This window comes from Neodiprion pinetum, chromosome 6, assembly GCF_021155775.2.
Source record: "Neodiprion pinetum isolate iyNeoPine1 chromosome 6, iyNeoPine1.2, whole genome shotgun sequence".
NCBI lineage: Eukaryota > Metazoa > Arthropoda > Insecta > Hymenoptera > Diprionidae > Neodiprion > Neodiprion pinetum.
The window spans coordinates 29389003-29407426 of NC_060237.1; the positions used below are offsets into that span (position 1 = coordinate 29389003).

Sequence of the window (18424 nt, forward strand, 5' to 3'; positions counted from 1 at the left end):
AGGTATCGTCTCGGCCGTCCAGTGTACCTGTAAAAGTGGAATATCCACCGCCCCCCGCTCATTCCAGGCAGGCGAAATCGTCGCTGTCGGTGTCCAGTCACCACGATAAACCACCGCCAGGTGTGGGACCGCCCCATCCCGCTCTTCCCAAGGTTGAACCGAACGTCGGTTTATTCAGTTACACGACGTATCAACCGCAGCCGCCTTACATGCACGAGATAAAAGTAAAGGCGGCCGATCATCAGCAGCACAAGCAGCAGCAGATGTCCGGCGGTGTTAAGAGTATGCAGCAGGCGGCACTCGAGAGAGATCCTCACGTTAGAGAAATGCTACCAAATCCCCCGCCCCTTCTGCCCGATCCAAAGAGCTCAGTTATCGTAAAAAACGAGGGTAGGGAACTGCCCAAGGCTCCGCCATCCCATTCCCCGAGTCCCAAGATGATGCCCGGTCATTATCACAGCGCTGTTGCACCGCAACACAAACCCCCGACACCGTACGATTACCAGAGAACCTCGACGCAGAGTCCCCACCATCTTCACCACCTCGACAGTCTTCAAGCAGCCAAGAGCATTCCTCCCCAAGGTCATCCCAGGGTGAACGCGAATCAGCTACCCAGTCCTCACGGTCATCCCACCCATCCTCACAACAGGCAGTCGCCTCACGCCCCTCACCCTCATCAGACCTCTCACCCCTCGCCTCCCGAACCCAGGTACGCGAGCAGGCTTGAGCCTGGGATACCGTACGGGACTCCGAAGTCAACCTATCCGTATCCTCACCAGCCATCCTCGTCGCCAACGTCGCATTACGCGGCGTCGCCTGGGTCCAAGCCGAAGGTCAGCAGTCCGGCACCTCAGCATATATACGGGAAACCGAACTCCGGCATCATGACCGGTACGCCGGTCTGCAGGGCATCGGAAAACACGGCTCCAAGCCCGATGCCGCTCACATCGAAGACCAACAGCTCACCGCTCGCTTACCAGCAAGTGCCTCATCACCACGGGGCTCCACCGGCACCGTTACCACCCCCGGCTCATAGCAGCAGGTCAGTTTATGACAGCCGGGGTTACGTCAGCTCTATACCCGCCTCTAAACTATCTCCGCCGCCCCTCCATCACGGATCGCCGACGACTGCCGCCTCCGCGCCTATGACCAGGCCTAACTCCGTTCACCCGGGACATCGGACCAGTCCTCATCCCAATCAGCAAATACACCCGCAGGCAATGGCGCCAGCGATACAGACTCAACCCCTCGATCTCGGTGTCGAAAGATCCGGATCGCCAAAGAGGAAAGCACCCACGCCTATCGAGGTGTGCGGCGGACAACCGGTCTCTCTCGAGCTGGCGTATAAGAAAAGAAGGACGCAGGACAGTATCATCTCTCAACCTATGTCCCTACAGTGCGTTGGACCCCCGGTATTGTCAAGGGTCAGCGAACCCAGTCCCCTCATCGCTTCGGCCGCTACTTCAATCACCACTGTCGTTAATACCGCGCTACTACCGCAACCATCCGGCCAAATACCCAATGTTCAGGAACGCGGAGTCGTTTCCGTCAGCCCTCTACCCAGGACGGCAAGCGGCGACGGATCCGTCAGACCCGCGAGCACGGGCAGCGTAAGCTCTCTCAACAACCCGGGCGTAAGTGCCGCACCGAGTCCTGCACCGACACAGAGTCCTGCACCCTCGGCTGCTCCTAGTCCCGCACCCAGCGCACCTGGGACACCGGCAAAGGCCACGCCCAGCGCTGCGGACAGCGAAAAGTCGAACAGTCCTGCCCCGAGGCCGCCTAGTAGCACTAGGAATCCCGTCCACAAGCTGAAGAAGGCTTGGCTCCAGAGGCATTCGGGCGAGGATGGGACTGAGGATACAACTGGACTCGTTGGTAGCGGGTCTTGCGTTACGCTTCCCTTGACTATTGCTCAGGCACCTTCGCAACCTTTGGCCAAGGAGCGAGATGGAGGAGGAGGAGGAGGAGGAGGAGCAGGAGCAGGAGCAGGAGCAGGAACAGCAGCAGGAGTTGGTGGTGGAAGTGGAGGTAGTGGTACTGGAGCAGGAGCAGGAGCAGGAGGAACTGGAAGCGGAGGAGGTGCAGGATCTGGCGCTACGACGACAAGTTTGCCGAGCGCTGTTAATTCGATACATAATATAGGCAGCATGGCTGTTAATAGTATAAATAAAAGTAAAGTAACTGGAAAAACTGGTGGGAGAAAAGCAAACAGCAAGGAATCACTCAATGGACATGCTGCTGCTGTGGACGTTAAAAGTATACGGGAAGATTCGTCCAGCAGCGATCCGGAGAGGAAGTCTCCCCCTAAAAGGAAACCACCCAAGGTATCTATTTACACGACTCGAGAGTAGCGATTATGATGGTGGTATGTTTTTGTATCTTGTATCTACACGAAACAAAGCCTAGTTTTTAGTTGGTTGCAAATTATTAGTTTCTCTATTTTTCGCACATTCTAGGTAAGATTTTCATATTTTTTGATTTAGTTACCGAAGGTATCTCTTATTTTTATTTTTTATTTCTGTAGATGTATATTAAAACGTGTACGAACATGGTTTCGATATTATCGTATTAGTTCAGTGGAAAACTAACGCTCGCATCCAAACTAGCTGGGTAGATAATAATTTGGCGTATTTCCCCTTGAAAACTCCAATATAAAGTACTTTTTCACGTAGCGATATTCCTTACCAGAAAATACACGAGTAATGAATGTCGATTTACAACTCTCGATTGGTAATTTGGTCTGTTGACAATGCATAATGATGTGTTATGCAAATTGTCTGTGGCGTCAACGCGTAATTACTACACGTTGTAGGCAACGATAGTAAACATACCCGCGTTGTTATATTCGAATAGCGCGCCTAACACCGGGTCAGGTATTTCCGATTGGTCGAGAGCTGTTCGTGCGTGGTCGACAGCGTGACACGTTTCCGCGCAGCGCTCTAGTCTGTCTCACTCTCGCGAGCCAGCTTGTTCGGAGGGTTCGTACGTGCCGTTGAGTAAACCGAAATGGCGTCAAACCGGGCAGAGACGACGCAGCGTTTGGTTAACGTTTGTCGGCTTGATTTTTACACCCCGCGTTCGATCTGTATTTTCAATTATACCACCGTTTAGCGGCATCCGAAGTGCGTCGGCAGCTCTGTCGTACCACGCCGTTGAGCCACATATGCAGAATATTGAAATGGTAAAGTACAAAGGAAGCTCTTTGTCTCCCCTCTCAATAACCATTGCGAACCGTGGACATAACCTCACTTTATTTGTCGTCGCGCTCACCGCAAGTTTAGACTCCCGGTACTTCGTGGTGTTTTCATTTCTCTCTAGTTTTCCTATGCACCAGTTATTTGAACGTGACTCGTGCATAAATTATCTGGTGATTAGGTTTTAGCTTTCGATACATGCAGACACACTTGCAGCTGTTTCGACCTCATGTTATTCTTAGTATGGAAATGATATTAACCTGGGTAGATTATCGGTATCTAATTGGAATCTACGCCAATCCAAATCTAAAAAAATCTTGCAGTCGTTAATTAAGAGCAGTCTTTGTTCGATGGATTGAAAATTGAACGAATTTTGATAGGAAATGTAGATTAGCTTTGACTGGCTGATAATTGTTCGACAAGCATGTGTTGGTAATTTTTCATCGCGTATTTAGGAGCTTAGTTTTTGGATCGATTGAAAATTTGTATGTAAATAAGAAATGATTTTATTTTAATTACTGCATGTTAATGATTTTAATGCGTGCGCTTTAGTCAGTAGATAGGACCACGGGCATGAACTTCCTGACTACTTAATAATATGTACCTTGTGGTAGGTAAAACGAAAGAAGGGAGCCGCACGGAGGCAGCAGGCAGTCACGGAAGAGCACAGGAGGAGGAAAGAAGATAAGAGTGGAGGTGCCGGTGCGGGAAGTGAGTCCAGCAACGAAAGCGAAGCTGGCTCTGCCAGTGACGCTAGCGAACAGTTGAGTTCTAGCCAGCCAAATTCTAGGGCTAGACAAGCCACCGGTAACTCCAATTCATCTGGAAATGGTTAGTCTTTAATCAATTTATATTTCCTTCATACTTTGGTTAACGGTATAGCCGAAAATTCATTGAATCACCAAACCGATGAAATGATTGATTGTGAGAAAGGGTGATTGATCACAGTGCAATTGCATTTTTATAGATATACTGTTTGAATGAAATTTTTGTTTTAACCATTTTCAATGCAATACCCTTTAGTTATACCATCTTGCCGATTCAGCAAATTTTGGCTACAACTGTTTGCCTGATATCTTTTTAAATGTAATTATGCAAATCAAAGAAACAACACAGACTGCAAAATGATGAAAAATTATTTATTGAATAACCGTGATATCGAATCATGAGCTTTTTAACACTGATTGCTGTTATTATTCGTTTTTTCAAAATATGTCTGGAAAGTGTTTCCTGTTCGAGGAATGGGAAAACTATTATTAAAACTTTTCTTCGTGTCTTACAGGTAACAATGTTAATAAGGAGCCAAGGAAACGTGGTAGAAGACCAAAGACGTCAACCAAAGGCAGCGAATTAGGTGGCGAAGATCCGCAACCAAGACCTAAGAAAGAACGAAGAGAAGAAAGTGCAAGTGGAGGAGGGAGTGGACCAGGAGGTGGTGGTCGAAGTGATCCATTTCGAAAGCCGCCGATAGCGCAATTGAAAAAAACTGGGGAAAGTTGGCTGCAGGATGGAGCATGCTTTGAGGTTGCTCCGAAGCTGGCTAAGTGTCGTGAATGCAGATGGACGCCTCATCAACGTTCAAAAAACGTAACGCAGAATATATTCTGTAGGTTTTATGCATTTCGCCGACTGAGGTACACGAAAAACGGGCAGCTGGCTATAGCGGGGTTCAGCGATCCGCACAAGGATGCCTCCGAGGTGAGTAGAAGATCTTGCGTCTCGGCAATGTTTGTGCGCAGATTATTCTTGATTACTATTGTCATCGCGTGGGCGAAATGAGGCAGCATAGCGTTGTGTTGTTGCAGGAAGACCTGCGACTCTGGTTACCTGTTAAGGACAGTCAGGAAGCGGCAGGTTTGAAAGATGAGAAACTGGATAAAAATGACAAGGATAAATCGGAAAGGTCGGACCGAGGGGACAGAGAAGATCTGGATTTAGAGATGGCTCATCGATTACTACGTCAGGTCGGAGATCAGTTTTGCGATCTACTTCATCAGGAAAAGGATGCTCTTCAGGAACACGTGGCTGAAGGTATTGTATAAAAAATATTCCATAATATTCTCTATGGAACTCACGAGAAGCAAGTGAAATTTATCAAAAGCCACTTATTTTCTTGTCTCCCTATTTCTGTTGCAAGTCACAGTTGTGACAATATTGTCGTGTGAACGTAATTTTATAACCGATGATAATAAAGTAATTTCACTTCATGAAGGTATTAAAATTTTCCGCAAAATAATCGTGAAAAGCTGAATTATTTGTTTTAAATCAGCAGTTTGGTATAAATTTTACACGTGACTTTAAAGTGAAATTGATTTGTTGATGAATTGATACTTCTGAAACTGCACCCATTTGTTTTGTAAATGTATACCTATTCAATACGAAGCTAATTGCATGGACTATTTATGTGGCAAACGGATGATAATAGTTTATTTCATTGGTTTCTTAATTAAATTGGTCCTATGTATATCCTTATTGGGTTCGTTAATCATGACTGCAACAGTATTCAGATGTCCCCTGTACAGCACGATGGGTTACTTCTATCTAACATTAATCTATATAATACTAAGCTTGGTCTTTAAGTGTTTGGGAAATATAATTTCAAGTTCTGAAATGACTCTTGAAAGGCCAATTTCTTACGCTACTTTTGTTACTAATATTTTATCGTCAATTGGTGTAGGCCTCATTTATTCCGCACCATCATGTAATCATTTTTTACGTCATCTCCGACTGTTACTTGACATTGTAACATTTTCATTTATTTTTCCTTCTATTTTTTGTTATTAAATATCCAAGTGAATCAACTATTTTCCAAAGTTGGCTACCATTATTATTTTCGCTCGCATGATATGCTAACGCTTGCTCTTCTTGCACCCTGAACATTGGCATTATGCCCTCTACAGCGAGTTCGGGGATTACAGACGGAACAGTAGCTTGGAAACGTGTCGTCCAAGGTGTACGGGAGATGTGCGACGTCTGTGAAACTACCCTATTCAACTTTCACTGGGCATGTGCCAAGTGCGGCTTCGTCGTATGCATCGACTGCTACAAGGTTAGTCACTGCGTCACCCAAGCTGCTTTGCAAAACGTGTTAATTATTTCAAATACACCGGTCGAATAGATTAATTATTAACGCGAGGCTAAAGTGATGTAAATAAAAATGAAACATCAACCATTTTTTATAATGTATTGCACAAAAATAGTGAGAGGAAGCAGTCACGCGACGAAAGGAAACTATAAACTTAAGCTCTGACACACTAACGTATAATTACTGTTGTTTACAGGGACGCAAGAATGGAACGATAAAAATCTGGGGTGAGAGCGGAAAGGACAGGGACGACTTCTCGTGGCTTCTATGTACAAACAGGCAGGTGCACGAACCAGAAAGATTGATGCTAACGCAGATAATAGCCGGTGATAGTTTGTCGCGTCTTGGATCGCGGCTTCACGAGAGCCGTTGCGAGTGGGGAATACCTCAGCATTGCTCGTGCAGTTTGGCGACATCGTCGCCGGTTAATGAGACACTAAGAAATCTGATAAAAGGTGAATCGATGGGCGTTTTAAACGGTAGCATAAAACAGGAGTCGAAGGTAGATAGGAAAGAAAACGAGTCTAACGGAGCTACGGACAAAAAGACAAACGGTGAGGATAAAAACTCGTCACTCAGTTGGCTGGCGAATGTTGCTCTCCATAATCAGGAAAAAAACGACTCCGGGTCCAGTTCGGACTCGGATGAGGATAGGGACGGAAACTACTCGACGTTGAGAGAACTACTTATCAGGCCGTCGCATAAACCAAACGGCAGCGGTTCCCGGTCGAATTCGCCGACCAACAACTCCGGGAATTCCAACGTGACGAACAGCACAACGCAAAACAATGTCGTCGCCAAGACCGGAAAAAAATCGAAGATGGACACCCTGGACGAGGTCATATCTAGCGTTATAGAGCACAGCGCTAAAAAGGAAAGAGACAGCGGACTCGTCGACGAAAAAGCTTCCCGTGAACTTAAGCACTTTGTTCGTAGGTATAAATGGACACAGAGGGGAAGAGAACCTTTGCCAATTAGAATAATGACTCTTACCGAAAGCAAGAGCCTTTACCCCGATGTACCTCATTCTTGGCTGTGCGACGGCAAACTGTTGAGACTAAACGAGCCAAATAACCCTAACAATTATCAGATATTCCAAGATCAGTGGAAACGGGGACAGCCAGTTATCGTTTCTGAGGTCTCGAAGTCGCTGGATATGAATCTTTGGCACCCTGACTCGTTTGCGCGTGACTTTGGGGATGTGAAAAATGACCTCGTCAATTGTATGACTGGTAACTTGGTGCCTAATCAACCGATGCGCAAGTTTTGGGAAGGTTTCGAACACTTCTCTAAGAGGTTAAAAGACGATAGTGGAAACGCGATGCTTTTGAAACTGAAGGACTGGCCTCCGGGGGAAGATTTTGCCGAATTACTACCATCCAGGTTCACCGATTTAATGAAAGTATTGCCACTCTCAGAGTACACGCATCGAAACGGGAGATTGAATTTAGCGAGTCGATTACCTGACTGTTTTGTCAGGCCAGACTTGGGACCTAAAATGTACAACGCTTATGGATCCGCGTTGTATCCTAACAAGGGAACCACTAACCTTCACCTCGACATATCTGACGCCGTCAATGTCATGGTCTATGTTGGTATTCCCAAGGACGGTGATAGCGACGAACACATTAAAGGTACGTTCACTTTTGTGGGAATTCATTCGCTTTTGTCGAGCAGCGAGAAAATAACGCAGCGTATGATGTAAAAAAATTTCAATCGAGAATACAACCGTGTTCGAGAATAAATTTATAACGAGCTTTTTAACACTGACGTGAGATAAATTCGAAATTGCTTGACGTTGATTATTGTTACGAGCAACCCATCAAAATAATTGTATTTTAACCATCTTGCAGAGGCTCTCAGGGCAATCGACGAGGCCGGCTGTGATATATTGACACGTCGAAGGGTTAGAGATCGCGGCGAGGCACCCGGAGCTCTTTGGCACATCTACGCGGCTAGAGATGCGGACAAAATTCGTGACCTTTTAAACGCGGTCGCAGTTGAACGAGGTGTGCGTCTCGAACCGCACCACGATCCGATTCACGATCAAAGTTGTTATCTCGACGGTCCTTTGCGAGAACGACTGTACCGTGAATACGGGGTTGAAGGGTAGGCACGAGTGGAGTTATTATTATTGAGAAAGCAAGTTCGTACGCTGTTCGTAATTTGCCTTTGGTTCAAACATTATTTTATCACGATCTTTCAGGTACGCCATAGTGCAGTGCCTCGGTGATGCCGTCTTTGTGCCCGCTGGTGCACCTCACCAGGTTCGAAATCTTCACAATTGCATTAAGGTCGCCGAGGATTTTGTCTCGCCTGAAAATGTGTCACACTGTTTTCACTTGACCCAGGAGTTCCGTGCTTTATCCGACACGCATACGAACCACGAGGACAAGCTGCAAATAAAAAACATTATTTACCACGCGGTTAAAGACTCTCTAACTGTACTTGAGAATGTGAAAGAGGAAGTTGTCGTGAAGATTAAACCGAAGAATGAAATTAAGATGAAGGAGGAGACGTAGCGGTAAAAGTCGAGCCGCCATGATCTGAGGGATTGCTTGATTTACGACTAAATCTCGCTAATGATTCGAAAGCGGGTGCGAGGCCCTCTTTTACTTTTACTTCGGTTCTTGGCGGCTTCTGAGTCGTTGGTGATAAGTAAAATAGCTAAGAACAAACAAATCGATGGGGAAAGAACGGGAGGGTGTGTGCGATACCTTGGTCCGAAGGTTGGGAGGGAAAAAGGAAGTGAGGGCGACGTTTTATCTCAGGTGTTTGGTTAATAACGTCGCGGAAGTTTGTTGTGATATTTGATGAGTAGCTCGAAACGTTTCATTTTTTGAATTGGCTGAGCCAATTTTCTGGTTGGTTGTTCGTTGTATAATTTCAGTTTGAATACAAATCACTATCCTATATTAATGATAATGATGATAATAATGATAAAACAGTACATACTTTGTGGTCGGATATGAAGTCCGTGAGATTTATTTACTTCGATTGTTCGTTTTCTTTTGTAATATTGTTCTTCGTTTAAACGTGGATCGTGACTGCTCGACTGCGCGTATCCGTGACCGAATTGAAAAAATATAAAAAATAAAATAAAAAGAGAAGAAAAAATTTGCGAATTTGTGATACCAGAGGAACTTCGGATCATAATTGTTTGTAATTAATTATCGTGCCTGTATCCAATACACACTTGTCTATACTATATAAATGTAGATAAAATTACTATGTAACAAATTCCTAAGAAAAAGAAAAAAAAAATTTGAAAAAACAGTTTACACGTATACAAACACTCTTATACATATAGATTAAATTTAGTGAATGTAAAAACATATATCGGTAAGGAAGAGAATGAAAGAAGAGGGGAAAAAATGTGTGCAATTAGACGTTGTAATTATTGGCCAAACATACCTTTGTATTATCGATTTGTCGCTTGCAGTCAATGAATTGAACTGTTTTACATAAATAACAAATCGATTGTACCGATTTTACTAATTAGATTAAACCGACCGTCTTGAACCATTTTGTGGATTAAAAGCTTGTTTTTTCGTCGTCGTATGGAAGGGAACACTGTGTAAAAGTGGTAAGAATCAATTATTTTTGTCAAATCAACATATGAAAATCGTCTGTTCTGGAAATAAAAATGACTTTATTTTATCAATTACAGCCATATTATATTCCATCAAATGATCCGACGATGGTAAAAAATATTTAGTTGAAGAAACGACAGTAATGTCTAGTCGTGTATTGCAGTCATTTTCAAAGTGCCAATGTTGTTCGATGTTTGTGGGATTGGTATGTTTGAATGCTCAACTGATTTGACATATGCGAGTTATCTTCCTCATTCTCAAACAGCATTGTGGCAAACAGCAGGTCGAGTTTCTAAATAAACATTGAACCGAATAATCCGCAATTTGACGATTATTCGTGCTCTTATAAACTTTAATTTGTTGTAGTTTTTCTTTTTCGCGAGTTGACTCTGCCTTAGCTGGATATTATTTCGTGGCATAAACAATTATATTCAAATAAGAACAGACGTATGGATGGATGGTTTTTATTTCTGTTAGTTTTATGAGATTTCAATTTGCATTTAGCTTGAAGTGATCCGGTTGATTTTACATTTGGCTAATTAAAACATGTTCTTTTTGCACATCATCTTTGGCGTGAATTAGCGTGATAGAATTTACGTGGAAGTATGAAGAGCAGATGACGAAGGAAGATAATAAGACGGAAGTGGAACGGGTAAAAAGAAATAATAAAACAACAACGGTAATGGCAAAGCGCATAAGAAAAATTCTGGAATTTGCAATTTCTTTGATCTCAATATTCGTCTAGCATACAACGACTTGAGTAATTAATATTTAAATACGATTAACGTTAATTAATTAAAGATAATTAAAAAAGAATATCTTAGTGTTAATAATATATGCATTAATTATTAAAGCAATTTATGCATACAAACATACAAAACTGAAAAAAAGTAAAAACAAACAAAATCGTAACAATAAATAAAAATAAATAACCTAACGTAAATTAAATACGATGAAAGAAAAACATCTCTGAAATACCTATTTCCTACAATGGGCGCTGTATAAAGTTCTAGAAACGTACTCTGTGTATTATTACTATTGAATACAAAAAAAAACCGTTCTTCTCTATATTATATATACATGTATATACATATATAAATAACAATAATAACGTACGCTTTCGCGTATACACCCATGCATACATGTGCATCTATATACATGTGTGTATATACATCTACGCATCCTGCGTTGCGCGCGGTATACACGGTGGTATACACGCACATTTAATTGAAAAAGAAATTATAATAATAAAAATAATGATAATAATAATAACAACAATATTAATAATAATAATTTTAATAACGAACAAACAATACTTATATAATTCGTTACGTATATATGTGTATATATATTATATGTAGGTATATAATAATATCGAACACACTTGATTGCATCAACACTAGATTTGTAGTCAGGTAGTATATACATTATTATTGTTATAATATCCTCACCATCATCATCATCGTCATCATTATTATCATTATTATAATTAAACATTACTATAATTAATTATTGGTTATTAATAATAATTACTTTATTATTATTATTATTATTATTGCTATTATTATTATAAGAAGAAATATGATATTTAAATGTTGCTGAGTATAAATGACTAAAGCGAAAAACGACAAAAAAACAAACGCAAGTGAAACAAAAAAAAGGGAATTTTAAAATTTTTAAACCGAACAGAGCGATAGAAATATTTAGAGTGCAAAAGAGATTCCGTATGAAAAGAACGGGAAATATTGGAAGAAAGAAATTGGCAAAAAAAAAAAAAAAGAAATTGAAATAACTGGCGAATGAATGAGAGAATGAAAGAGAAGAGCCGTGTGCTGGGGGCGGAATGGAATGGTCGCTAATGTACAGCCCTTAAAGTCCTCAACCTCCCTATATACACCCTCGATGTTCCCTCACCCTCCCCGCCACCGGCCGCCCTCAGTCATAGCAGTTATGAAACCGCGAGACAGCGGTTTCGAGTATAATTTTTTGTACTGTGTAAATGTAAGAAACCATACGTTTGAATAAGAAAAATGTTTATATTATGAGAAAATTGTCATTTCTTTCGTTTACACAACCTCTGTCGTGTACGCGTACACTGTACATATAACATGTAGGTACATAGTATTCAGGCTGCGTAAGTAATAACTGAAAGGTTGAGTACAGTTACAATTTGGAAGATTACTTTTTACATTACTTATTCATCGCCAAACTGCATAGTTTTGCGAAATCTTGTTTGTAGTAATTTACGACTTCTTTTTCTTTTTAATTTAATGCTGATTAAACAACAGTCAGTATGATTTTTTTTTTATTTTCAAAGTAATTGAAACTATTCAATTCCCCGTCACGGTAATTCCTTTAAAACTTTGAATGCCTGTGAGAGTTAATTTTTCTTTCGATGCAGTAAAACACATCCTGAAGTTAGTTTAATAAAATCGAAAATAAAAGAATACCAGAAGAATCGCACGAACCGAAGTCGAGGAGCGTCGTCGGCTTCGGGGACGCGATGAGTGGAGGTTGTAACATTTTTTCAATGATATAATAGAAATATAATTGAGTCTAACATGTGCTTGGTAAAATGTCTGAGTGAATAGCGAGAAAACTTTTAATAGCGAAAGAGGTGAAGAAAAAAAGTGATGAGAAAATGTATTTTTCAATGGATTCGCACAGTCTGAGGTTATCCATTGCAGAGATAAATCAACCGTGAATGTATGAATCTGTTACGAAACTTGTCAGTCGTTAAAGACACCGATAGAAGAGGCGTCAGGTCTCGCCGAAGTCGAAGCGCGTATAGAATGTCCTGCAGCGGTGGAAGCCCTGCAGGACAACGATCACCAGGGACTGGATGTTGTGGTCAGTTTAACGTTACAAGAAGTGCCAAACTTTCACGAGTATTATTTATTTTACTTAATTTCTATCTCCATCAAACCCTTAGCCAATTTCGAGACCGTCAATGCCAATAGCAAATCATCCAAATATTGCGATATAAGAATTTAGCCTAACATTTAATTACTTACTAATTTAAATCGGGGATCAGACTTCTACGAGGTAAATGATTATGATCAAAATGGGTTAATTATTAAGAAAGCAGCAAGGGCGAATTTGTACGTTTTTATGTTCATCTCTATTTAATGACTGTGTATGCATAATTTTAAGTTTCCATATATTTCATACCGCTGAAGTCTAATGACCACACAATTTATAGATTATACGGTTAATTAAGATATATTCTAATGAGAAAATCGGTTTAGATGTCAATCTATTCCGTAGAAGTTGAAATATCTGTTGCAAACTATGTTCAACGGGAAATTTTGGGGCAGGAACAAGTTGCGCGAGTTCGAGAACCGGATGCGCCGCATCGGAGCCCCGAATTCGGACGTGCCTCTGCCAGAAGAACGTGGGCTGCCTGGACCGTCAGGATTGCGGAGGATTCAGGCCCAGAGGCACAGCAGAGACCGGAGCCTGTCCAGGGCCGTGTCAATGCGAGGTCGAGGACTCGTGGAATCGAAACGTGCCGCCGAAGCCGAACTGCGAATGGGTGTCAAACTTCACGGAGCTCCGTCGTCAGTGGAGCGATCACGGGCGACGGGAGTCCTGCAAATGCTGCAACTGCCGCCCCAGGTAAACCCGAAATTCTCCGGATTCATCGAGCTCCGTAAACTCTCTAACTTTCGCCCCCTTCAGCCGGCCCAGCACCCCCTGCCGCCCTTGCATTCCCTGCCCGCCTGCGACCCCCTGCTGTTCGTCGACCTCGGTATCTTGCCAGAAACGTGATCCTTGCCAAGCCCCGTCAGATCCTTGCGCCCGGACCTGCTGCGAGGGTTCGCGACTCGGTGGCGGCGGGTGCTGCTCTTCTCCAGGGAAATCGAGCTGCTGCCCCTCGGAGTCCAGCTCTGACGCTTGTCCGCCTCCGAGCTGTTGCGGTCAGGCTAATCCCTCTTGTCAGCCTTGCTCGCCGCAGCCCCGACCGATCCTGAAGAAACGGAGCTGCTGCATATGCGCTCCGAGTGGCTGCATGTGCCAGCCGATGCCGAGAAACTGCAACTGCCCGCCCCCCGTACAGATTGACGCGAGAGCCGACGAGGACTGCTCGTGCGACTGTCCTTCCGCACCCGAGTGCGCCTGTCCACCGAGCGAACGCCGGTTCTCCAGGACCAAGGTGAAGTGTCCCAACGCCAGGATCTGCTGCCCCGTTCCTCGCCAGCCCCCAGGAACACCTTGCTGCTGCATCGAGTGCCGACCCTGCCTCCCGCCGCCCTGCGACCCCTGCTCGTCGACCAGATGCCGCCCATCGACGCCTCGGACCAAGCCCTGCAGGCCGGCCTCACCTTGTCCCCCTAGCTCGCCCTGTCGCCCAAAGCGAAGCTCTCCTTGTCAAAAACCGGCACCACCCTCGCCCTCTCGATCCTCCGCTCGCTCCTCGTCCCGGGGATCAAGTTGTTGCTCACCGTGCAGAGCGCCAGGTCAGTCGTCTTCAACCTGCGATGATAACGGCGAGGTGGTCGAGGTCACGCGGGCACGCGGAGATGACGGAGAGCGATACTGCGCCGGCGATGCCGATCGGCGTTCAAGGTGTCGCTGCGCTCACGACGGGAAGGGTTGCGTCGATGATTGCCGCTGGCGCTGCTCAAGGAACTGCGCCGGCGAACCCTTGACAGGGAGCTGCGAACGGCCGGAAGAACCGGGGAACAACGAGGGCCGGGCCCCGAACGTATTGCAGGTTGCCACCGGCGTCGATAAATCTCTTTCGATCGATCACCGTCAGGTGGATCATTCGGTGACGAAAATTGAGGCTGCTCCTAAGCTGCGTGCCGCAACTTATCCTGGCAACGCTGCTGCGGTCGGAGCGCCTGGTGCTCGCGGTACTCGCGGTACTTCCGGTTGGAAGGTCTTCCCTCGCAAGGTTTCGCGCAGTGCGGTTTCACCTGTTGGTGGAACAGGCAATTCCCTTTCCAACGTGATCGCCGCACGGAAATCGGCTGCCACCCCCGGTGTCAACCGCACCCCGATCGGCACAAACGCGTTGCACGCTCGTCTCGTCGCAAAGAGGATGGCTCCTGGGCGATCGGGGCTCGGTGTTCAGACCCATCCGGCTTCTCGCGATTCGTCCAAAGGCTAAGAAGAATTATTAAATTGGGGCGATGTGGGCTTCGAGGAGAAACCAGGAGTCGGAGGGTAGATTGGTTCAAATTTACCGCGATATCGGTTTCACTCACGCGTGCGCGTAGAAAAATGACTGTCAGAAATCGTTGATACGATTACGATGACGATAGTGATTATGACGATTAACTATGTGAATGTCGATTTAACGTAAATACTGATGGCTGTATGTACCCCCTTGTTATGACTAAAGGTGTGTGACGGTGTGGTGCCTCCAGTAGGTGGCGGCGACGCGGAAATTCCCTCGTGCCCTTGCGTGTCCGAACGGGAGTGCTGCGCAGGGGGTGGCGGCGAGTTAATCTCGTACCTCGGTGACATTGGCCACTCCATTCTCGTACCCGGTCCTCTCACCCTCATTTCCTTCGCCCTGCTGATACTCGTTGCCGTTACCTGGGCCTTTGGCCTCGCCTTCTACCACCGATGTTTGTGTGTCAAGAAAGTATGTCTGAGGTACTCTGGTCGGTGATGCATTTATGGAAAACAGATCGATGTATACGATAAATACGAAAAACAAAAAATGCGACATGAAAAATATCATGGGTCTTTTTATTTATTCAACGAATTATTATTGCGAGTTACGAGGATCTGAATTACATCGTTTTCGTCATGTGTGCTTCGAAATATACGATAGTGACCGGAGACGCGGGAGCTTTTTGCGACTCGCATTTGATCACAGTGAAAGTCACAGAAATTGGCAGAACTTAGCTCCGTTTGGATTTTCGTAGAAATTGATTATTCCAATCAATCGTGATACGTCCGACACTTTTTCGCTAACAAGCAACGTTTGATCGTGTTATAATTTTTCATCAATATACCGTATGCCTTTCTCAGCTTTAGTCATTCGTCCAAATAATTCACGATAATTCATTTTGTGATGAAGAATTGATGTGATTTCGGAGCACGTAAGATGAAAGGTCGCTTTCACTAGGTTTTACTATAAATGACAATATTTTCTCCAATTTTCAGCTCAGGCTCCGAATCAATCGGCGAAGTTGAAGATACCGCTCGTTTTCAACCCTGCCGACAAGATCTCGTCACGTGACGGTAGGAAACTATTTCGCAACAACCGAATTCCAACGCGCCGAGTTCAGTTCTAATTTCGGAAATATCCTTTCTAAACGCGAGACAAGTTTCGAGTTTCGCATTGAAATCAGAATTGAAACGAGTACAGCAAATTAACCAATCGACGGTAGGTCTAATTATGCTAAAAACTAATCCACCAGTACGCATCGACGTTTCAGCCAATTGCAAGACGTCGCAGCGTCGTTGTGGTACATCCGATCGCGACAAGTCTAAGTTCCTCCGCGGTTTCCGGAATCCAGTCCGGCACGCAACAGACGACAAACACTTGATGCGGAACGTCAGTACTCATAGGTAAACTCATCAGTCCCCATCCGTTCGCGATATAAATTTCTTTATAGAATTTAATCTGTTTGCAGTACACCGCAAAGTATCGGTAACGTCACCTGGCACGAATTAAAACGCGCGTTTTGTCTCCAGCCAGCCAACTCGCCAGGCCGTAAACGTCACAGATCTCCGGCCGAGCTTGCGCTCGCCTTTTTTTCAAAAATCGACAAGTCGCGATCCCGCCAATCAGCCAGCCGATGCATCGTCCACTGGTGTCAACCTCCTCTCCGCTTTACGTCGTCCCGAAAAAGCTCACCGGCATCCTCCTGCACCGAGGCGTTTTCTCAAACATCAACCGGCAGTGGGAAGTCCTGTCAGTCCGAGCCTCCGATGCCGTTATCAAGATCCCGTTACTCCTTGGCAGGATTAAAAACAGGGCCGCGGCAGTGCTGCTGTGGAAGTCAGGATAAAGGATGCGCCGAGGACTGCAATTTCTGTTGTTCCCTAAACTGCGGGATGACTGGAACGCCGGATGGTATTAGAGCGGGACACTCTGTTCAGCAGCGAGTAAGGGATCAAGTGGTTTTTGCAAGCAGTCACGGACTCCGAAGGCCGAGCTTTCACGATAAATCCTGCGCACGTTCGTTGGAGGATATAGCCGTCCGGATTACGAAAAGCACCGGAATTTGCACCGAGTCGGAATCGAAGCATAGCTTGTTATCGAGCGTAGAGATGTCGATACAACAGGATCGCGAGATTCCTTTGACGAATCATGACGGGAATAACAGCGAGGGAAATCACAAGCTCCGTGGGAAAGAAAATGCGGTGGATGAGGTCGGGCATAACGAGTATGAAGAAAAGGAATTTCCGAAGGAAAGTTGCGCGGAGAAAATCATGCAGAATTTAGGAGGTGACGCTCCTCACAGGCAGGATCTCAGCAGTACCGACAGGACTCGCAAGCACGAAGTTCACGATGCTGCGACGGATATCGTAAGACATTCTGCGCAGACAATTTATCACGACAAGGCGGTGGGTGACGAGAAAGGTATTCGCAGGCATCATCGCCATGCTCACGAGAGAACAAGGGACCACCGTCGAGGCCTCGTAGAAAACGCTTCTCGACACAATTTTCATCTTGACAAATCAGTGGGCCACGAAGGGGAGAATCTTGGGCTTATTTGCCGCGAGAAAGAAACGAACGAATTCCGGGAACATCCTGCCGAAAGGAGAGGACTCGGAGCCACTTCCTTCCAGGAGCATCTCGAAAATGGAGGAATGTCAGACGCGGAAAAAAAGAGGATCAGCGAAAGGGACTGTGATGGATCCATCGACCGATCCAGGAGTAAAATAATTCCGGAAATCATTACGAAAAGTGAAGTTGAGGATTGCACTTGCTCCGAATCGGTCACTTCTGAGATTCTGTTGGTAGGGAGCAGGGCGAAAAATTCTTTATCGAAGATCAGTGATTCTAGCAAAATGTCTTTCGTTCTTGGCGACGAACGGCAGTATTATCCTTTCGGTATTTCCGACCGCTCAATAGCGACAAACACCTCAGATTCGTACGTCACTCGCCGATCGCAACGGCGACACGAACGCGCGTCCCGTAAAAAATAGCCGATTTTTTTAGTTGGTTAATATTTGTCGTCGTTTATTTTGTCCTCTTTTATAATGTCTGTAATAAATTGATCCCATCGTACATACAAGTATACCCACTGAAATTCGAAAAGAGGTATTACTCAACGACGGCTTTCACTGGAGTAATGCGCTTCATTCCTAGAAGGTGATTGAATTTTTTCGTCACTACTTTCGCAACTACAAGAAAAATTACAAGGCTTTGTAGTGCAGCAATGCATGTCATAGTGTATACTGAAAATTTAACTGTCAACGTATAACAGAGTGCCCAATTATCGTTAGAAACTATAATTGTTGTCCGGACGACAGAGTGTCGTCGACGCAGACCTGGGGGTATATCATTTATGTGCACGGGCGTGTGAGCGACAAATTGCAACTTACGCGTGTGTGCGTGTGTGCGTGTGTAAGCACAT

General features: G+C 44.9%; 3 protein-coding genes and 1 non-coding gene across 7 annotated transcripts in view; all 4 read left to right on the forward strand.

Annotated features, from left to right (window-relative positions):
• Nucleotides 1–11697, forward strand: part of Kdm3 (Lysine demethylase 3) — a 211604-nt gene extending 199907 nt beyond the window's left edge. For 2 of the 4 annotated variants that reach the window (XM_046630450.2, XM_046630452.2), the window contains exons 11-18: nucleotides 3–2327; nucleotides 3812–4028; nucleotides 4480–4895; nucleotides 5003–5228; nucleotides 6098–6246; nucleotides 6479–7916; nucleotides 8136–8391; nucleotides 8489–11697. In XM_046630450.2, coding sequence (XP_046486406.1) covers nucleotides 3–2327; nucleotides 3812–4028; nucleotides 4480–4895; nucleotides 5003–5228; nucleotides 6098–6246; nucleotides 6479–7916; nucleotides 8136–8391; nucleotides 8489–8804 — 5343 coding nt within the window. In that variant the 3' untranslated portion in view covers nucleotides 8805–11697. Of the gene's footprint in view, nucleotides 1–2; nucleotides 2328–3811; nucleotides 4029–4479; nucleotides 4896–5002; nucleotides 5229–6097; nucleotides 6247–6478; nucleotides 7917–8135; nucleotides 8392–8488 lie in introns of those variants that run through there. The other 2 variants (XM_046630453.2, XM_046630454.2) reach the window with 2 other exon arrangements.
• LOC124222586 (small nucleolar RNA SNORD36) lies at nucleotides 4317–4386 on the forward strand. Its single transcript, XR_006884047.1, has one exon. It is a non-coding gene; the product is annotated as a small nucleolar RNA SNORD36 (small nucleolar RNA).
• Nucleotides 11698–13166: 1469 nt separating the features above from the next.
• LOC124220971 (uncharacterized) lies at nucleotides 13167–15560 on the forward strand. The gene is made up of 2 exons (XM_046630475.2): nucleotides 13167–13493; nucleotides 13557–15560. Exon 2 carries the CDS (start codon nucleotides 13888–13890, stop codon nucleotides 14989–14991), a length of 1104 nt encoding a protein of 367 aa, XP_046486431.1. The 5' UTR covers nucleotides 13167–13493; nucleotides 13557–13887; the 3' UTR covers nucleotides 14992–15560.
• LOC124222344 (uncharacterized) lies at nucleotides 15105–18048 on the forward strand. The gene is made up of 5 exons (XM_046633164.2): nucleotides 15105–15110; nucleotides 15226–15454; nucleotides 15999–16076; nucleotides 16274–16406; nucleotides 16472–18048. The coding sequence occupies exons 1-5, from the start codon at nucleotides 15105–15107 to the stop codon at nucleotides 17991–17993; spliced, it is 1968 nt and encodes a 655-aa protein (XP_046489120.1). The 3' UTR covers nucleotides 17994–18048.
• The last annotated feature ends 376 nt before the right edge of the window (nucleotides 18049–18424 follow it).

Coding starts and splice junctions, on each gene's coding strand:
- LOC124220971 (XM_046630475.2), top strand. CDS start 13,888: ATGTGCCAGCCGATGCCGAGAAACTGCAACTGCCCGCCCCCCGTACAG.
- LOC124222344 (XM_046633164.2), top strand. Junction 16,077..16,273: donor CAAGATCTCGTCACGTGACG/GTAGGAAACTAT, acceptor TCGACGTTTCAG/CCAATTGCAAGACGTCGCAG. Junction 16,407..16,471: donor CGGAACGTCAGTACTCATAG/GTAAACTCATCA, acceptor ATCTGTTTGCAG/TACACCGCAAAGTATCGGTA.